The 15,609-nt window shown below is 46.7% G+C and overlaps 1 protein-coding gene and 1 long non-coding RNA gene across 2 annotated transcripts in view; both read right to left on the minus strand.

Annotated features, from left to right (window-relative positions):
* Window positions 1-15,609, minus strand: part of LOC307201141 — a 394,453-nt gene that overhangs the window by 299,301 nt on the left and 79,543 nt on the right. The gene's annotated exons all lie outside the window — the stretch shown is intronic.
* Window positions 1-15,609, minus strand: part of NGFR (nerve growth factor receptor) — a 63,055-nt gene that overhangs the window by 32,327 nt on the left and 15,119 nt on the right. Inside the window, exon 2 of the mRNA XM_079949821.1 lies at window positions 7,489-7,627. Within this exon, the coding sequence (XP_079805947.1) occupies window positions 7,489-7,627 (139 nt within the window). The remainder of the gene's footprint in view (window positions 1-7,488; window positions 7,628-15,609) is intronic.

A 15,609-nucleotide genomic window follows, 5' to 3' on the forward strand; every position in this document is an offset into this window, starting at 1 on the left:
CTTGTTGTCTTCTTTTGTCTCTCACTATTAGGATTGAATGAACTCATTAAAAAGGACTCTGCCTTGTTTTCTCTGCTATTGCTGCAACCAGGGGAGGCTTTGCCAAAGCCTTGACAGAGCCTTGACAGTGCCCCATAGCTCAGTTGGTTAGAGCGTGGTGCCGATAATGCCAAGGTTTCAGGTTCCATCCCCCTATGGGACAGCTGCCTATTCCTGCACGGCAAGGGCTTGAACCAGATGATCCTTTGGGTCCTTTCCAACTCGGCAATTCCACGATTCTATGATTTGCCCCAATGGGCCAACCTCCACTTAGGCCGCTGCCTGCTGCCCCTTGCCAATGTGACGTGAGAACCTGAAGCCGCCTGCTCCAGTCTCTGGGAGAACCATGGTTTTACATCCAGCGCCAACTCAGCGGCTGGAGCAAACAGCTCCCATTAACCCAGGTGGATCCTTCCATCAGGCTGAATTATTGATGGCGACCATTAGACTGGTGCAGAGGAGGGGAGAAGACAGCAGGTTTGCGGGAGGGAGGTGGCTGGGCCAAATGGGCACTGTCTCCGCGGCGGCCTGGAGCGAGAGGGGAAGCATTCAGAAAGCAGATGGATGCCAAGAGGAGACAGCTACATATTAATAAATCCAACCGCTGCCAGCAATGGGACATTGACGAGTTGCAACGTGCGCAGAGTAGTGGTGAACTTCAACACTATTTTGTGATTTTTATTTCATTTTATTGGTTGGTAGTAATAATAATAATAATAATAATAATAATAATAATAATAATAATAATAATAATAATAATAATTTGTTATTTATACCCCGCCCATCTGGCTGGGTTTCCCCAGCCACTCTGGGCGGCTTCCAACAAAACACTAAAATACAATAACCTATTAAACATTAAAAGCTTCCCTAAACAGGGCTGCCTTCAGATGTCTTTATAAGTTTGGTAGTTGTTTTTCTCTTTGACATCTGGTGGGAGGGTGTTCCACAGGGTGGGCACCACTACCGAGAAGGCCCTCTGCCTGGTTCCATGTAGCCTCACTTCTTGCAGCGAGGGAAACGCCAGAAGGCCCTCAGAGCTGGACCTTCTAACAAAGATTTTGCCTGACCATGAATTATTATTTCTTCTTCTTCTTCTTCTTCTTCTTCTTCTTCTTCTTCTTCTTCTTCTTCTTCTTCTTCTTCTTCTTCTTCTTCTCCTCCTCCTCCTCCTCCTCCTCCTCCCTCCCTCCCTCCCTCCTCCTCCTCCTCCTCCTCCAACGCAGTTCCCTTTGCTCCCTCTTTTACCATGTTGATCTCACACAGGGGAAACCCCAGAATTATTTCTTCACTGAAGTTTACCGTTGCCTTTTTATTTGTCTTTTTCTTTTAAGGGAAGGGGACTCTGCAGCACTGGGACCCGAGCCAAAGGCTCTGATCTTGCAACCCAACAACGGAAACAGACCGGCGGAGCAGCGCAGATGCGCAAGGGTGTCGCAAGGTCAGGCTTCTGCACGGTAACATAAAACAGGAGCGCATGTGTTTATGCCCACAAACCACCCACAGGCAGCTTAGCGGAGCTAAACACATATGCACAGTGTGGTAGTTTTCAACGAGGTAGACAAACCGTAAATCTGCCTGCTGTAAGCCTTCTTCCCTCCCATCTCCCCAAACGGAGATCCCAGATGAGAGAGGAAATGTCTCCACTCTGCTGCAACGTCCTGGAATATGAGGTTGGGGGTGGATAGGAAGGAATGTGTCCCCCAGAATGCAAACCAGACAGGCCCAGCAATGCCTCTGAAGCTGCGCACGTGGGTGACTCCATGCAGCCATTTCACCACCACCCCAAGGCAAGAGGCTTCTGCAAACCCACTCCAGGAAACCCCCTCCTGCAGGAGTTTGTTTCTAAGTGTGCATTTCATTTGCTGGATTAGGGCATAAGGAGGCAACTGCAGCTACCTGAAGGATCATCTCCACCCTCATTGTTCAGCCCAGGCACTGAAATCCAGCTCTGAGGGCCTTCTGGTGGTTCCCTCACTACCAGAAACGAGGTTACAGGGAACAAGGCAGAGGGCCTTCTCGGTAGTGGCACCCTCTCTGTGGAACTCCCTCCCATCAGATGTCAAGGAGATAAAGAACTACACAACTTTCAGAAGACATCTGAAGGCAGCCCTGTATCGGGAAGTTTGTAATGTTTGACGTTTTCTTGTGTTTTTATATGAACTAGAAGTTCGCTTATAATAATAATTTATTACCCCGCCTATTTGACTGGGTTGCTCCAGCCTCTCTGGGCAGCTTCCAACAGAAACTAACAGAACACAGCGAAACTGCGAAACAGCGAAGCTCCTGCAGCCAATCGGAAGCTGCAGAAGTCATGTCGGACGTTCGGGTTCCAAAGAACATTTGCAAACCGGAACACTCACTTCCCGGTTTGCGGCATTCAGGAGCCAAAACATTCGACTTGTAAGGCGTTCAGGATCCAAGGTACAACTATATTTTTCAGGATGCAAGCAATATGTTATTAACGATATTCCCTACCCCAATGCCCCTTGTAACGGATGGTGTAGAAGCAAGTAATGATAACCGAAGTAATTACATTATTAAATCTGGTTCAGAGAGAAAAGGGAGCCAAATAGCATTGTTTTGGGGAAAGATGAAGTGCAGCAGAACAGAAACGGTGCTGGTTGTGGCAGAGTAGAAAATAATGTCTTTTCACATCCCTATCTGTACCAGAATCCTGAAGATTTTTTATGCTTCAGACCTTCTTGTCGTTAGTTCTGTACTGGTTTTGCTGACACCCTGTACTATGATGTATAAAACTATTGACTTGAAGGAGGTCTTGCAGGAGACCAAGTCCAACTTCCGGCAGGAAAGCTAAAGCTAAAGAATGCCCAAGAGATGGCTGTCTGGCCTCAGCTGGAAGGTCTGCAGCAAAGAGGTTCCCGCCACCCCACAAATAATTGATTCTAAGTTTGAACTGCTCTTACTATTAAGGCATTTCTCCTTATGTTCCACCTAAACCCATCCTCTTGTAATTTGAAGCCTATTAGATCTACTACCTGTCACGCCCCCTTAGCTGTGATGGTGAAGGTGACATGTTTAATCAGAGAAAAATAATTGCCAACATTTACTAAAGATTGGAAAATAGGGGTGTCCTACCATACCCTCCAGGGACGTGGGTGGCGCTGTGGGTTAAACCACAGAGCCTAGGGCTTGCCGATCAGAAGGTCGGCGGTTCGAATCCCCATGATGGAGTGAGCTCCTGTTGCTCGGTCCCTGCTCCTGCCAACCTAGCAGTTGGAAAGCACGTCAAAGTGCAAGTAGATAAATAGGTACCTCTCTGGCGGGAAGGTAAATGGTGTTTCTGTGCACTGCTCTGGTTCGCCAGAAGTGGCTTAGTCATGCTGGCCACATGACCCAGAAGCTGTACACCAGCTCCCTCAGCCAGTAAAGTGAGATGATCGCTGTAACCCCAGAGTTGTCTGCAACTGGACCTAATGTTCAGGGGTCCCTTTACCTTTACCATGCCCTCCAAAATTTCTCTGAGGAAATAGGGACGTTCTAAGGAAAAGCGGGACATTCCAGGGTCAAATCAGAAACCAGGACGGCTTCTGTAAACCCAGGACTGTCCCTGGAAAATAGGGACACTTGGAGGGTCTGCCATGCCTGTGGTACTGAATCGGGAGGTGCGAATGAACAAACTTCTCCCCCTTTCCTAGTGGTAGTTGCAACACAGGAAAACAGGCTGGAGGTATGCCTAAGCACTCCCAAATAAATCTCAGGTGCCACTGAGGGCCTAGTTTGGTGCTCGGAGGACTGACTCATCTGGAAGAAGGCCTTTTTTGTCTCTCACAGCTGTGTGCTTATTCTTCTTTATTGATTTGCCCTATCCACAGTGTCCGCTTTCAGCCGAAATCCCCCAGGGGACCTGCTGCCCTCCTGGCTTTGCATCCAATTCTGCCAGCACATGTCTGCAAATCATGTACGTATAGATGATAGATAGATAGATAGATAGATAGATAGATAGATAGATAGATAGATAGATATAGATAGATAGATAGATGATAGATGATAGATGATAGATGATAGATAGATAGATAGATAGATAGATAGATAGATAGATAGATAGATGATAGTTAGATGATAGATGATAGATAGATGATAGATAGATATAGATAATGAATCTGGTAGCATGCAAGATGCAGGTGAACCAATCAGCCCTGGGCCAAGACTCCTCACAAGGCCCAGAGCCTTGAGAGCACCTTGGGCAGTAATGAAAGTTTGCAGGCTTGCTTCCTTTTTCTGAAAAGCAGCACAGTAGCTTTCCTTCCTTCCTTCCTTCCTTCCTTCCTTCCTTCCTTCCTTCCTTCTTGCCCTGCCAAATGCCAATGCAGCAAGTCTTCCAAGGTCAGATTATCAGCCTGGTATTTGATACCCAGCCTCTCTGCTGCCATTCTCTGCTGAGGTTAAGTAGCAGCCATTGATTTTGCATGGGAATGTTATTTTTAGTTTATTTTTAACCAGTGCTGTGTGGAGCAGAACCAGACCTTTGTGTTGCTCCCCTGCCAGGGGCACTTGGTGCTTTCGAGGGCTTAGGAGCTCCCGTCTCTCTTGTCCAGAGACACCCTGGAATCACAGATCCTCCAAGTGTCCCCCTATTTCCCAGGGACAGTCCCAGATTTACAGAAGCCATCCCAGTTTCTGATTTGATCCCGGAATGTCCCACTTTTCCTTAGGGCGTCCCTTTTTTATCGGAGAAATGTCAGAGGGTTTGGAGTTATGTGACCCCCGAGCCAACAAGATACAACCTATATAGGCAGCACTATATAGGGAAAGTGATATTTAATATTTAATGTTTTATTGTGTTTTTATATATGTTGGAAGCCACCCAGAGTGGCTGGGGCAGCCCAATTAGATGGGCAGGGTATTATTATTATTATTATTATTATTATTATTATTATTATTAACAGCACATCCCTATTTTCATTGGAAAAACATTGGAGAGTATGCAATCGGCATGCAGTGTTCGAAGAGAAGCTACTGCCAGCAGCAAAATCTCATTCTGTGAAATGCCATCTGAGCTGTTAATGTAGAAATATTTGCATCTTAAAGCTGCCGCTTGCTGCCGAGTCCCCTTTACTCTCAACCTTAAAAAAGGAAATCTGAGCAAGTGGTACAGCAGTTCAGGGCTCTAATCAAAGATATTGTTCCGTCCACAAAAGGCTGTCGACTGGCGAACAGCTGTAGCTCAATAGCAGAGCATTTGATTTGCATGCAAACGAGCCCATGTCCAATTCCCAACATCTCCACCACTGAGGCGTACCTAGGGGATGGTGAAACCAGCCCCCAGCGGGGTGCAGGACTAGAGAAAGGGGACACCCCCCTTCAAAAACACACCTATCAAACTATGGAGTGTATGACATATAAAGTGGTACCTTGGGTTACAGACGCTTCAGGTTACAGACTCCGCTTACCCAGAAATAGTACCTTGGGTTAAGAACTTTGCTTCAGGATGAGAACAGAAATCATGCGGCAGCGGCGCAGCGGCAGCAGGAGGCCCCATTAGCTAAAGTGGTACCTCAGGTTAAGAACAGTTTCAGGTTAAGAACAGACCTCCAGAACAAATTAAGTTCTTAACCGGAGGTACCACTGTGTATGTGTGGAAATGTGTCACAGTGAGGTCAAGCACAGGAGAAGCTTCCCGTTAGTGGCATAGCATGCGTTGGCAGTGCCCGGGACAAGGATTGTGCCCCCAAGCCTCCTTGTGGGCATTGCACAGGAGGCAACAGGAAGACTTCGCTGCGCCCCATGGCAGCCACTCCTCATGATCACCTGCAGGTTGCCATGTTGGCCCTCTCAGCTCGGCAAGCTCCCTGGTGCTCCTTGGTGGGCTTGGCAGCAGGCCTAGGAGGAGGGGGGCAGAGAGCAGGCCGAGACTCCAACTGCAGTCCATCTCCGGCCACCTCTCCTTGGCTGCGCAATGTGGGTGGGCACCAGCTGGTCCTGACCGAGGGGGTGGTTCTCCTCTCTGTGCTCCTCGCCCAAGGTCACACACCAGGAGATAGGCCCTGGGGAAGGACCGGCGCAGGCCAGGAGAATTCCCGGTTTGGCCGGGCGGGAGTCGCACCCAGGACCAGGCATCCCTTCACCGGCCACTACAAGAAGGAAGCACTGCTGCAGTTCTGAAGGCCTAGCCCGGGTGTGGCATGCCTCCCCGCAGCTCAGGAAGGTGACAGCCATGTGGCCTCGCTGAGGGAACCTGTTGTGAGGGCACTGGGTTGTGAGGGCATTTTCTGTGCCCGGGGTTACAGCCCTCCTCTCCCCCGCATGCTGCACCACAGCACAAAGGAGTGTGGTAAAGTGGTCCTTTTTTTAAGGTAAAGGTAAAGGGACCCCGATCATTAGGTCCAGTCGCGGACGACTCTGGGGTTGCGGCGCTTATCTCGCTTTATTGGCTGAGGGAGCCGGCGGACAGCTTCCAGGTCATGTGGCCAGCATGACAAAGCCGCTTCTGGCGAACCAGAGCAGCGCACGGAAACGCCGTTTACCTTTCCGCGGGAGCGGTACCTATTTACCTACTTGCACTTTGACGTGCTTTCGAACTGCTAGGTTGGCAGGAGCAGGGACTGAGCAACAGGAGCTCACCCCGTCGCGGGGATTCGAACCGCCAACCTTCTGATCGGCAAGCCCTAGGCTCTGTGGTTTAACCCACAGCGACACCCGCGTCCCTTTTTTTTTTTAAGGTGGGGGGATGCTAATCCAGCTCCTTGCCAAGGGTGCATGGGAGCCAAGTTACTCCTCTGCTCTTCCAGGTAAATCTGGGAAAGCCTGGGAAGTTACTGTTGGTCAGTGTGGACTATACTCAGCTGGGTGGACAACCAGGAAGTGCCCAAGTAGAGCCTGCTGGATCCAGCCAATGGCCCTTCTAGTCCAACATCCTGTTCTCACAGTGGCCAACCACATGCCTGTGGGAAACCTGTGAGCAGGATAAGTGCAGAACAGCACATGTCTGACTTGATCTCAGGTGATAAATTCTGTGGAATACTTAAGTTGGGGTGCTTTGAGATTTTGAATGTTCTTCAAATATGTGAACACAGATCCACCCCAGATGATTTGGGTGTGTGTGTGAATATCAGCATTCACCAGTCATCTCAATATATTTATTTTTAATAAGCAAAATTTGCTTGGAACAGGTAGCACTCCCATGTACTGAATTTCATCGTTTACTGTTTAAAGCAGAGGACTGTTATTAACCATTTATTTATTTGTCGGTCAGTATGCTTTTTATTATGTTTTTATTATTGATGTTCTGTCTCGTGTGTTTTTAATGTTGTACACAGCCCTGGGATCTTTTGATAAAGGGTGGTATATAAATTGAATAAATAAAGAAAATAATAATTTGTGGAATTTCCTGTGTCTGACTCTTGATCGCCCTTTCGGGGCGGTGATTTTAAGCAACGAGGTCATGCACACTTTCCAGAGATGGGCAAAGGATGCTTGTGTGTTACTTACTGTCCAGGCATGGTTCACAGACGGTTTGGTTCATCCCGCAGGGCTGGGCAACGCCTTCTCCGACGTTACAGGCTTTGCAGCATTCTCCACTGACGGTGTACTTCTCGGTAGGGCAGGTCTCCTTGGCCCACGCAGAGCCCTGTGGCGAGAGGCAAGCAGAAGATGTGTGTTACTCGTTTACCAACAAGTATAGAATTCAGCAAGCTTTTATTGCCTTTGGATTTGTCAGCGATACAGTGGTGCCCCGCAAGACGAACGCCTCGCAAGACGGAAAACCCGCTAGACGAAAGGGTTTTCCGTTTTGGAGGCGCTTCGCAAAACGAATTTCCCTATGGGTTTGCTTCGCAAGACGAAAATGTCTTGCGAGTTCCTGCGGGTTTTTTTCCTTCCCCCGTCCCCTTTTTCTAAGCCGCTAAGCCGCTTATCAGCTGATCCGCTAAGCCAATAAGCCGCTAAAAGCCGCTAAAAGCCGCTAAGCCACTAATAGCGCTAATCCACTAAGCCGTCAATGGGCTTGCTTCGCAAGACGAAAAAACCGCTAGACGAAGAGACTCGCGGAACGGATTAATTTTGTCTTGCGAGGCACCACTGTACTTAAGGGTTTAGCTTTGTAAGTATCTAGACATTTTTTTAAAAAAAAATAAGCATGTGAACATTTTCAAGCCTTAAATACTTCATAGAATCTTAGAGTTGGAAGGGAAGGATCAGCTAGTCCAACTCCCTACTTGATGCCTAAGAAAACTTGCAAGGTTTTCTTAGACTTGATGCCTAAGGACTTGCAAGGGCTGGTCCACAAAGTCAAAAGGATTGAAACTGAATAGGCCAAGGTAAGCCTTGCAAGTCTACAGACAAGGCAGCCCTGTCTACTCTGAAGTAAGTGCTATTGAATTCAATTGGTAAGTGGAGGAGGGGGGGGGGGAGACTGCAGCCTAAGAGAAAGATTTATGCACCATCTCCCAAGCAATTTGTCTCGTCATAAAGCCAGACGATGCTGCTAATAGATTTACTGACTGCAGACCTGCTTCCCCACAATTCTTCCGGAGAAGCGCATAACGTCAGAAGGGACATTATCTTCCCAGGAATCCAGAGGCCCAATAATTGAAAATGTATACTTTAAAGTGCTTTATAATCTGGTGCTGGGAGGATTTAGATGCATCTTCTGCCTCTCGGGAGTAGCAGTTAGCTTACGAATAAATATTACCCTTTTCCAAGCAAGGCAGTAATACGTCCAAGGAGCCGTGTGGTTAGGCAGGCAACCTCTAGGGTGGAGCAGAGGTAAAGTCTGCAGCAGAGCTGAGTTAATTCTTTCGGGAGAAGAGCAGGTGCTTTAAAACTTAGTTATATATTGGCTTGCTGCCTTTTTCGGAGCGCAGCGGCTTGTCAGGCCAGGGTCTCGCTCTTAGAACTCCATAACCTCCAACATGCCATTGATCAAAATCGGGACGCTCGTTTTTCCGGTCTCAAACTCTTGTGGGGGGCAGCTGATTGGTGTAAAAGTTTGAGATTTAAAAAAAACCTCTAGCTTCTTTGGGTTCAGTAAAGATAAAGGTAAAGGGACCCCTGACCATTAGGTCCAGTCATGGCCAACTATGGGGTTGCGGCACTCATCTCGCTTTATTGGCTGAGGGAGCCAGCATACAGTTTCCGGGTCATGTGGCCAGCATGACTAAGCCGCTTCTGGCAAACCAGAGCAGTGCATGGAAACGCCGTTTACCTTCCCACTGGAGTGGTACCTATTTATCTACTTGCACTTTGACGTCCTTTCGAACTGCTAGGTTGGCAGGAGCAGGGACCGAGCAACGAGAGCTCACCCCATGGCGGGGATTTGAACCGCCGACCTTCTGATCAGCAAGCCCTAGGTTCTGTGGTTTAACCCACAGCGCCACCCGCGTCCCTCTTGGGTTCAGTACTCGGGTGCAAACCAGCTAACTCGTGCCAGAGCGCTGGACCAAAAAAGCAGGACATCCCAGGATCCAGTCAGAAATCAGGATGGGTGTTTTGGGCTTGGAGAGGAGGGGAGGACGGGACTAAGAGTTACTTAAGTATTTTTCTGGAAGCTTGCTAAGAGGAATCTCACGGCACACCAAAGTCCCTCTGCAAGCTAACAGTTTGGGGAATGCCTGCAGTAAGTACTGTATCCAGCTAGGCAGGTGGGTAACAGAAATTTCAGGTGGGATGGAATTAGCTAATAATTGGCCTTGTGTTGAAACTGAGTGTTCACCCAGGCTTCCTTTTACCCTGGGCTTTGTAGGCACAGATCTGCACTTTAAAGCTCTGTGTCTGAGAGGTTGTTGTTGTTGCTGTTGTTTTTGTTGTTGTTGTTGTTGTTCCGACTCTTTCCCTGGGAAAAGCTGCGCTCTATCACTAAAACAGTGTGAACGGCAATCTGCGGGAAATCTGACTGCCATTTGCTCCAATTCAGTGGCAGAATGTGGGTTTTCCTGGGGAAAGTACCAGGCTCCTTTTACAAAACCACTCAGGTACAGAGCTTTAAAACCTGGAAATGTGCACGAAAGGAAGTCTGGACGAGCCCTGACAGCCAATTGATTTCTCAAGCTACAGTATTCCTTGCTAACTGTATGCCCCACTATACACATTGAGCTGATTCAGTAGTAGTCCTGAAAAACGAGCAGCCAGCATGATAAACATGGAGTAGAAGTAATGGCAGACCTGTTCCCTTTTTGGTCAATAAAAGCAGGGACACTAGGCTGCAGTCCCTGCCCAGGCTCAGCTCCTCTGTTGGAGCTCTCCAGTGCTTCCTTTCTAAGTTTATTCCTGCTTGGAAGTCATATCCTTTGACCCTGGCGTTCTGCTCCTAAGCTCAGGTGTGTTGATACAGAAAGGTGTTTTATCCTGAGTCTGACAGTATAGTCTAATGCAGCCATCCCCAAGTCAGTGGCCTCTAAATATTTGGACTACAACAGCCATCAGCCCCAGACAGCACAGCTAATGGTCAGGGGAGCTGGGAGTTGTAGTCCAGGAACATCAAGGGTAGGCTAGTCTACTCTGTCAAAAGCTTTCTCAATGTTTCAGGCGGGGGTTTCTTCCAGCACTGTTACTTAAGGAAGAACCCTTCTAACAGGAAGTACTGGGGATTGAACCATAGAACTTCTGAGTGCAAAGTGTGTGCTCTACCACTGACCCATGACTTCTCTTCAAAACATACAGCCTACAAAACACAGATGGATGGTCGACTTGACCATGCTTGATCAACTAAGGACCAGCGAGGTAAGGGGTCATTTTGTGTCCAGGGTGGTCCTGAACCAGGAATATCAGGCACCAAGGTGTGTGGGGTGGGGAGACCGGACCAGGCTGCTGTTGCTCAGCAATGAGGGAGTGAACACTCTGCACATGCTCAGCACCAACTCCGTTCTCTGTCCTTTATTTGTTTTGATACTTTTTTGTTAATTCTATCTTGACTTCTATGAAATGATTCTGTTTGCCAGCTTGGATCTCTTTATGAGAAAAGGCCAATGAGATCAAGGGTGGGGAGGCTACTGTCCTCCAGATCCTGTTGGACTACAGCTAGGGACTGGAGAGGAATTCAGTTCAGTCCACATTAAAAGGCCAACCGACTTGGTTTGCACTCTCCAAACCAATGGGCAAACCAAGACACATCCATCCTTCAAAACGCACACTTTTTCGAATTTTGCAATCCAACCGAATAATAGCCACAAAAGTGCAAGTATTGATTGGAAGTGGGCGTCAAAAGGCATATAAGTGAAAATAACATACATTGTTATTGTTTTAAGGAAAGACAGCTGTGCAAACATGTGTCTATCAGGCAAAATTGCACACAAGCTTGTATTTTATCAGAAATTTGCCTTAAAATGCTAAAGAATTTTCACAAGGACTTAAGTGGGGGGGGGGTCACAAACTGACATGGAAATGTGGGGAGCTGGATTTGTGACTGGAAAAGATGAGAAACTGCAAGAAACCAGAACTGGTGGATTCACCCATCCCTAAGCACAACTCCCATCATCCCTGACCTTTGGCCACAATGGCTGGGGCTGATGGGATCTGGAGTACAACAACAACAACTGGATGGCACCAGTTTCTCTCTCTCTCAGATCAGGTGGAGAGAGAGAGAGATCTCCACCTGTCAAATAAAAAAAAAAAATAAAGGATTGCCTCAATTCCAGAGCTGGACTCTCACATTGAAAATAGGTTCCAGTGCTCCCCGCTGGCAGAAATTAAGTCCTGGAAGTGCAACAGGCTGTGTAAATAAAGGAAGGTCTTCTTAAGCAAGGAAGGTAAAAAGTGAGTAAGCATTGCCTCTTCAGTCTCTCTCTCTCTCTCTCTCTCTCTCTCTCTCTCTCACACACACACACACACACACACAAAAAATCCACTTCTCAACAGCGTGTAAAAAAATGTAACATCCATTTCACCACCAGCTTTTTTGGGGAGCAGGATTGCATCCTGCCCCACACTTCAGCTTTGGGTTTTCCCTAAGAGTCCAGGACCTCCCTTCCCCACAGATTATCACTCTCGGGGGAGGACACATGTTCTGCATTAGGCCCATCTAAATGTGCTTGCTATTAACACGACTCCTGTTGACAAAGCCGTAGGTATTAACCCCATAAAGCATTCTGACAGGTGGAACAAAACGAGGAGAGAGAGGGGAGAGACACCTTTGCCAAGCTTTTAATTGCTTTCTAAGTCGTGCTCATGTTTGGGCCAGTGGGGTTTCCTCCTCCTCCTCCTTTGCAAAGAAATACAATGAACTGTGAAGAGAAACCTTTCATTCTACACTTCAATGTGGTTATATGGAGGGGGGTTTTAGGCCAACAGGGCTAGCCCAAAATATTTTGCCACCTGAGGCAGAAAAGCAGGTGGTGCCCCTGCCATCCTGCTACCTCTATATCATGGTATAAAGTGTATCCGAGGCCAGTCAAGATATTGTGCCACCTGAGGCAGAAAACCCCCACAAAGGAGCTTTCCCCACCCGGGCAGTAAAAAATACAATAATCTAAGTGTGAGCTCACACAGAGGAGCCCCAACCTGAATCTGTTTCCTGAAAGAGAAACCTGGTTGATTTAAAGTGCTATTGACTTCCAATAAAATAATAATGTTTAAGAGTAGGATCTTTTCACTCCCTAACTTGTTAGTTAGTTAGTTAATTTCCTGAATTGTAAAATTCAATTGTAAAACAACAACAACCCTCAACACACTTTACAAAATGAATAAAACAATTAAATGATTGGGGGTTTAAAATAAAAAAAGACAAGAAAATTTTAAAAAGAATGGGAAATGTTTCTAATGTATATACAAAATTATTTCAAACAGGTCAAAACATTAGCAGGATTCTAAACACACTTGTAATGTAACAGAAAGTAAAGATAACTTAGGAAGATATAAAATTGGAGAAGTATTGATATGCATGTATGGGATGGAGGGAGGGAGAGTCAGGAGATTCAGAGCAGTCTCAATATATGGATTTTGTATGATCTTTTGATGTATGTTTGTTTTCTTCTTTCTTTTCTTTCTTTTTGAAAATCAAATAATAATTTTAATAATATATAAATATTAAAAAGGTAAAGGTAAAGGTACCCCTGCCCGTACGGGCCAGTCTTGACAGACTCTGGGGTTGTGCGCCCATCTCACTTAAGAGGCCAGGGGCCAACGCTGTCCGGAGACACTTCCGGGTCACGTGGCCAGCGTGACATCGCTGCTCTGGCCAGAGCCAGAGCCAGAGCCACACACGGAAACGCCGTTTACCTTCCCGCTGGTAAGCGGTCCCTATTTATCTACTTGCACCCGGAGGTGCTTTCGAACTGCTAGGTTGGCAGGCGCTGGGACCGAGCAGCGGGAGCGCACCCCGCCGCAGGGATTCGAACCGCCGACCTTTCGATCGGCAAGCCCTAGGCGCTGAGGCTTTAACCCACAGCGCCACCTGCGTCCCACTATATAAATATTAATTTATATTAATAATTATATTAATAATATATAATTAATAATGTTGATTTTAATAATGAGGTTATAGAAATTATATATAATTAACAATGGTGATTTTAATAATAACAATTAAAAAATCAGCCTTAAAACAACGATTTAAAAATATTAATAACTATAAACTAAAAACCCAATTAAAACACATGTCAAGCCCCTACATGTCTGGTTGACCTAAACAAAAATGTTTTCAGCAGGCGCCAAAAAGGGTATAGAGAAGGGACTTGCCTGGTGTCAAGTGGCAGGGAGTTCCCAAGTGCAGATGCCGCCACACTAAAATATTGATTTCTTCCTCACGCAGGATGAGTATTAGGTGGCAGCTGTAACAGTGCCAGCTCCATAGATTAAAGTGGTCGAGTGGGCATTTTTGAGGCAAGGCGATCTCCCAAGCTGCTACGGGCCTTAGATGCTAATGGCCACACCTTGAACTTGGTCTAGTTGTTTCCAGTGCCAGAACTCCATCTTGAAAGCTGTGAAATGCTAGTAAATGTCAACGGGCTTCTCAGCTCATCTCTAAGTACCCACAGCCAGGGCCAACACATGAATGGGGGAAGAGGGAGCAGTCAGTGGGTTTTAGACTTCAAGCTTGGTCCTTCTCATTTCAGAAATGAAGGTTGCAATGATAAACACACTTTGCTGGGTGGGAGTAGATCTCACAAACTCAGTGGGACTTGCTTCTGAGTAAGCATGTGGTAACTCTATGGGAGGTGTGGGTGGGAATTGCTATTTTGTTGGTTTTGTTTTAATTATTGATTTGTGCTTTTACCTGGTTTTTTTTTATCTTGTGAACCACCCTGAGATCTTGTGATGAAGGGACGGTATAAGAATCTAACATATAAATAAAAATAAAGTAAGCTGTATACTTAAATCACCGTCTTATGTACGCACAGGTTTGTATCTAGCAAAGTTATACTCAGAGGAGACCCGATGAAATTAATGGACCTAAGTTATTCACCTCCATTATGTGCAATGGGTTTACTCTGTTAAGGGCTAAGATTTAGCTGCAACCCACACCCTCCCTGTTCGGAATTTACATTTAAATGTCAAAACCCAAATCCGCTCCTGTGACTGCACTGCCAGCTATCTGTCAGAGAAAATAATAATAATAATAATAAATTTATTATTATTAATAATAATAATAATAATAATAATAATAATAATAATAATTTGCACCCCGCCCATCTGGCTGGGTTTTCCCCAGCCACTTTGTGCGGCTTCCACAAAGACCAAAAATACACGAAGATGTCACACATTAAAAACTTCCCTGAACAGGGCTGCCTTAATGGGAGGGCGTTCCACAGGGCGGGCGCCATTACTGAGAAGGCCCTCTGCCTGGTTCCCTGTAGCTTTGCTTCTCACAATGAGGGAACCGCCAGAAGGCCCTCAGCGCTGAACCTCAGAACGATGGGGGTGGAGACGCTCCTTCAGGTATGCTGGGCCGAGGCCATTTAAGGCTTTAAAGGTCAGCACCAACACTTTGAATTGTACTCAGAAACGTACTGGGAGCAAATGTAGGTCTTTCAAGACTGGTGTTATGTGGTCTCGGTGGCCGCCCTCAGTCACCAGTCTAGCTGCCGCATTCTGGATTCGTTGTAGTTTCTGGGTCACCTTCAAAGGTAGCCCCACATAGAGCGCATTGCAGTAGTCCAAGCAGGAGATAACTAGAGCATGCACCACTCCGGCGAGACAGTCCTCAGGCAGATAGGGTCTCAGCCTGTGTACCACATAGGCAAATTTTCCCTATGAATGTTGCAGGTTAACTTCTAAATATTTCACTTTCCACCCGACGATCGATGCAGGCCCAGGTGCCTTTCAGCCTTTCTGAGATTATCTATGTGGACAGAGAGGTAGACAGATGAAAGGAAGAGAGGAAGGAACATTTGTAGAAGGAACTGGGATCTGCACCTACTTTGAACGGAAAATAAAAGGGAGTTGGGGAATGGAAAGGCTTTGCTGCAGTTTAAACCAAAAATGTCTACACAAACACTCCTGTATAAGCACTTTAGTAATCCACAGCAGAGTGCATTCCTCCCCCAGAGTTTTAATGCGCACGGCAATAATACTTGGCATGTATATATACTTAACAGAGTGCTAAAAGCACTTTGCAGACATTACCTGATGTAATGTGCTTTCAATGCTCGCTTACATAATTTTCTGCAGTGGTACGAC

This window comes from Podarcis cretensis, assembly GCF_951804945.1.
Source record: "Podarcis cretensis genome assembly, chromosome: 13".
Classification (NCBI taxonomy): Eukaryota; Metazoa; Chordata; class Lepidosauria; order Squamata; family Lacertidae; genus Podarcis; species Podarcis cretensis.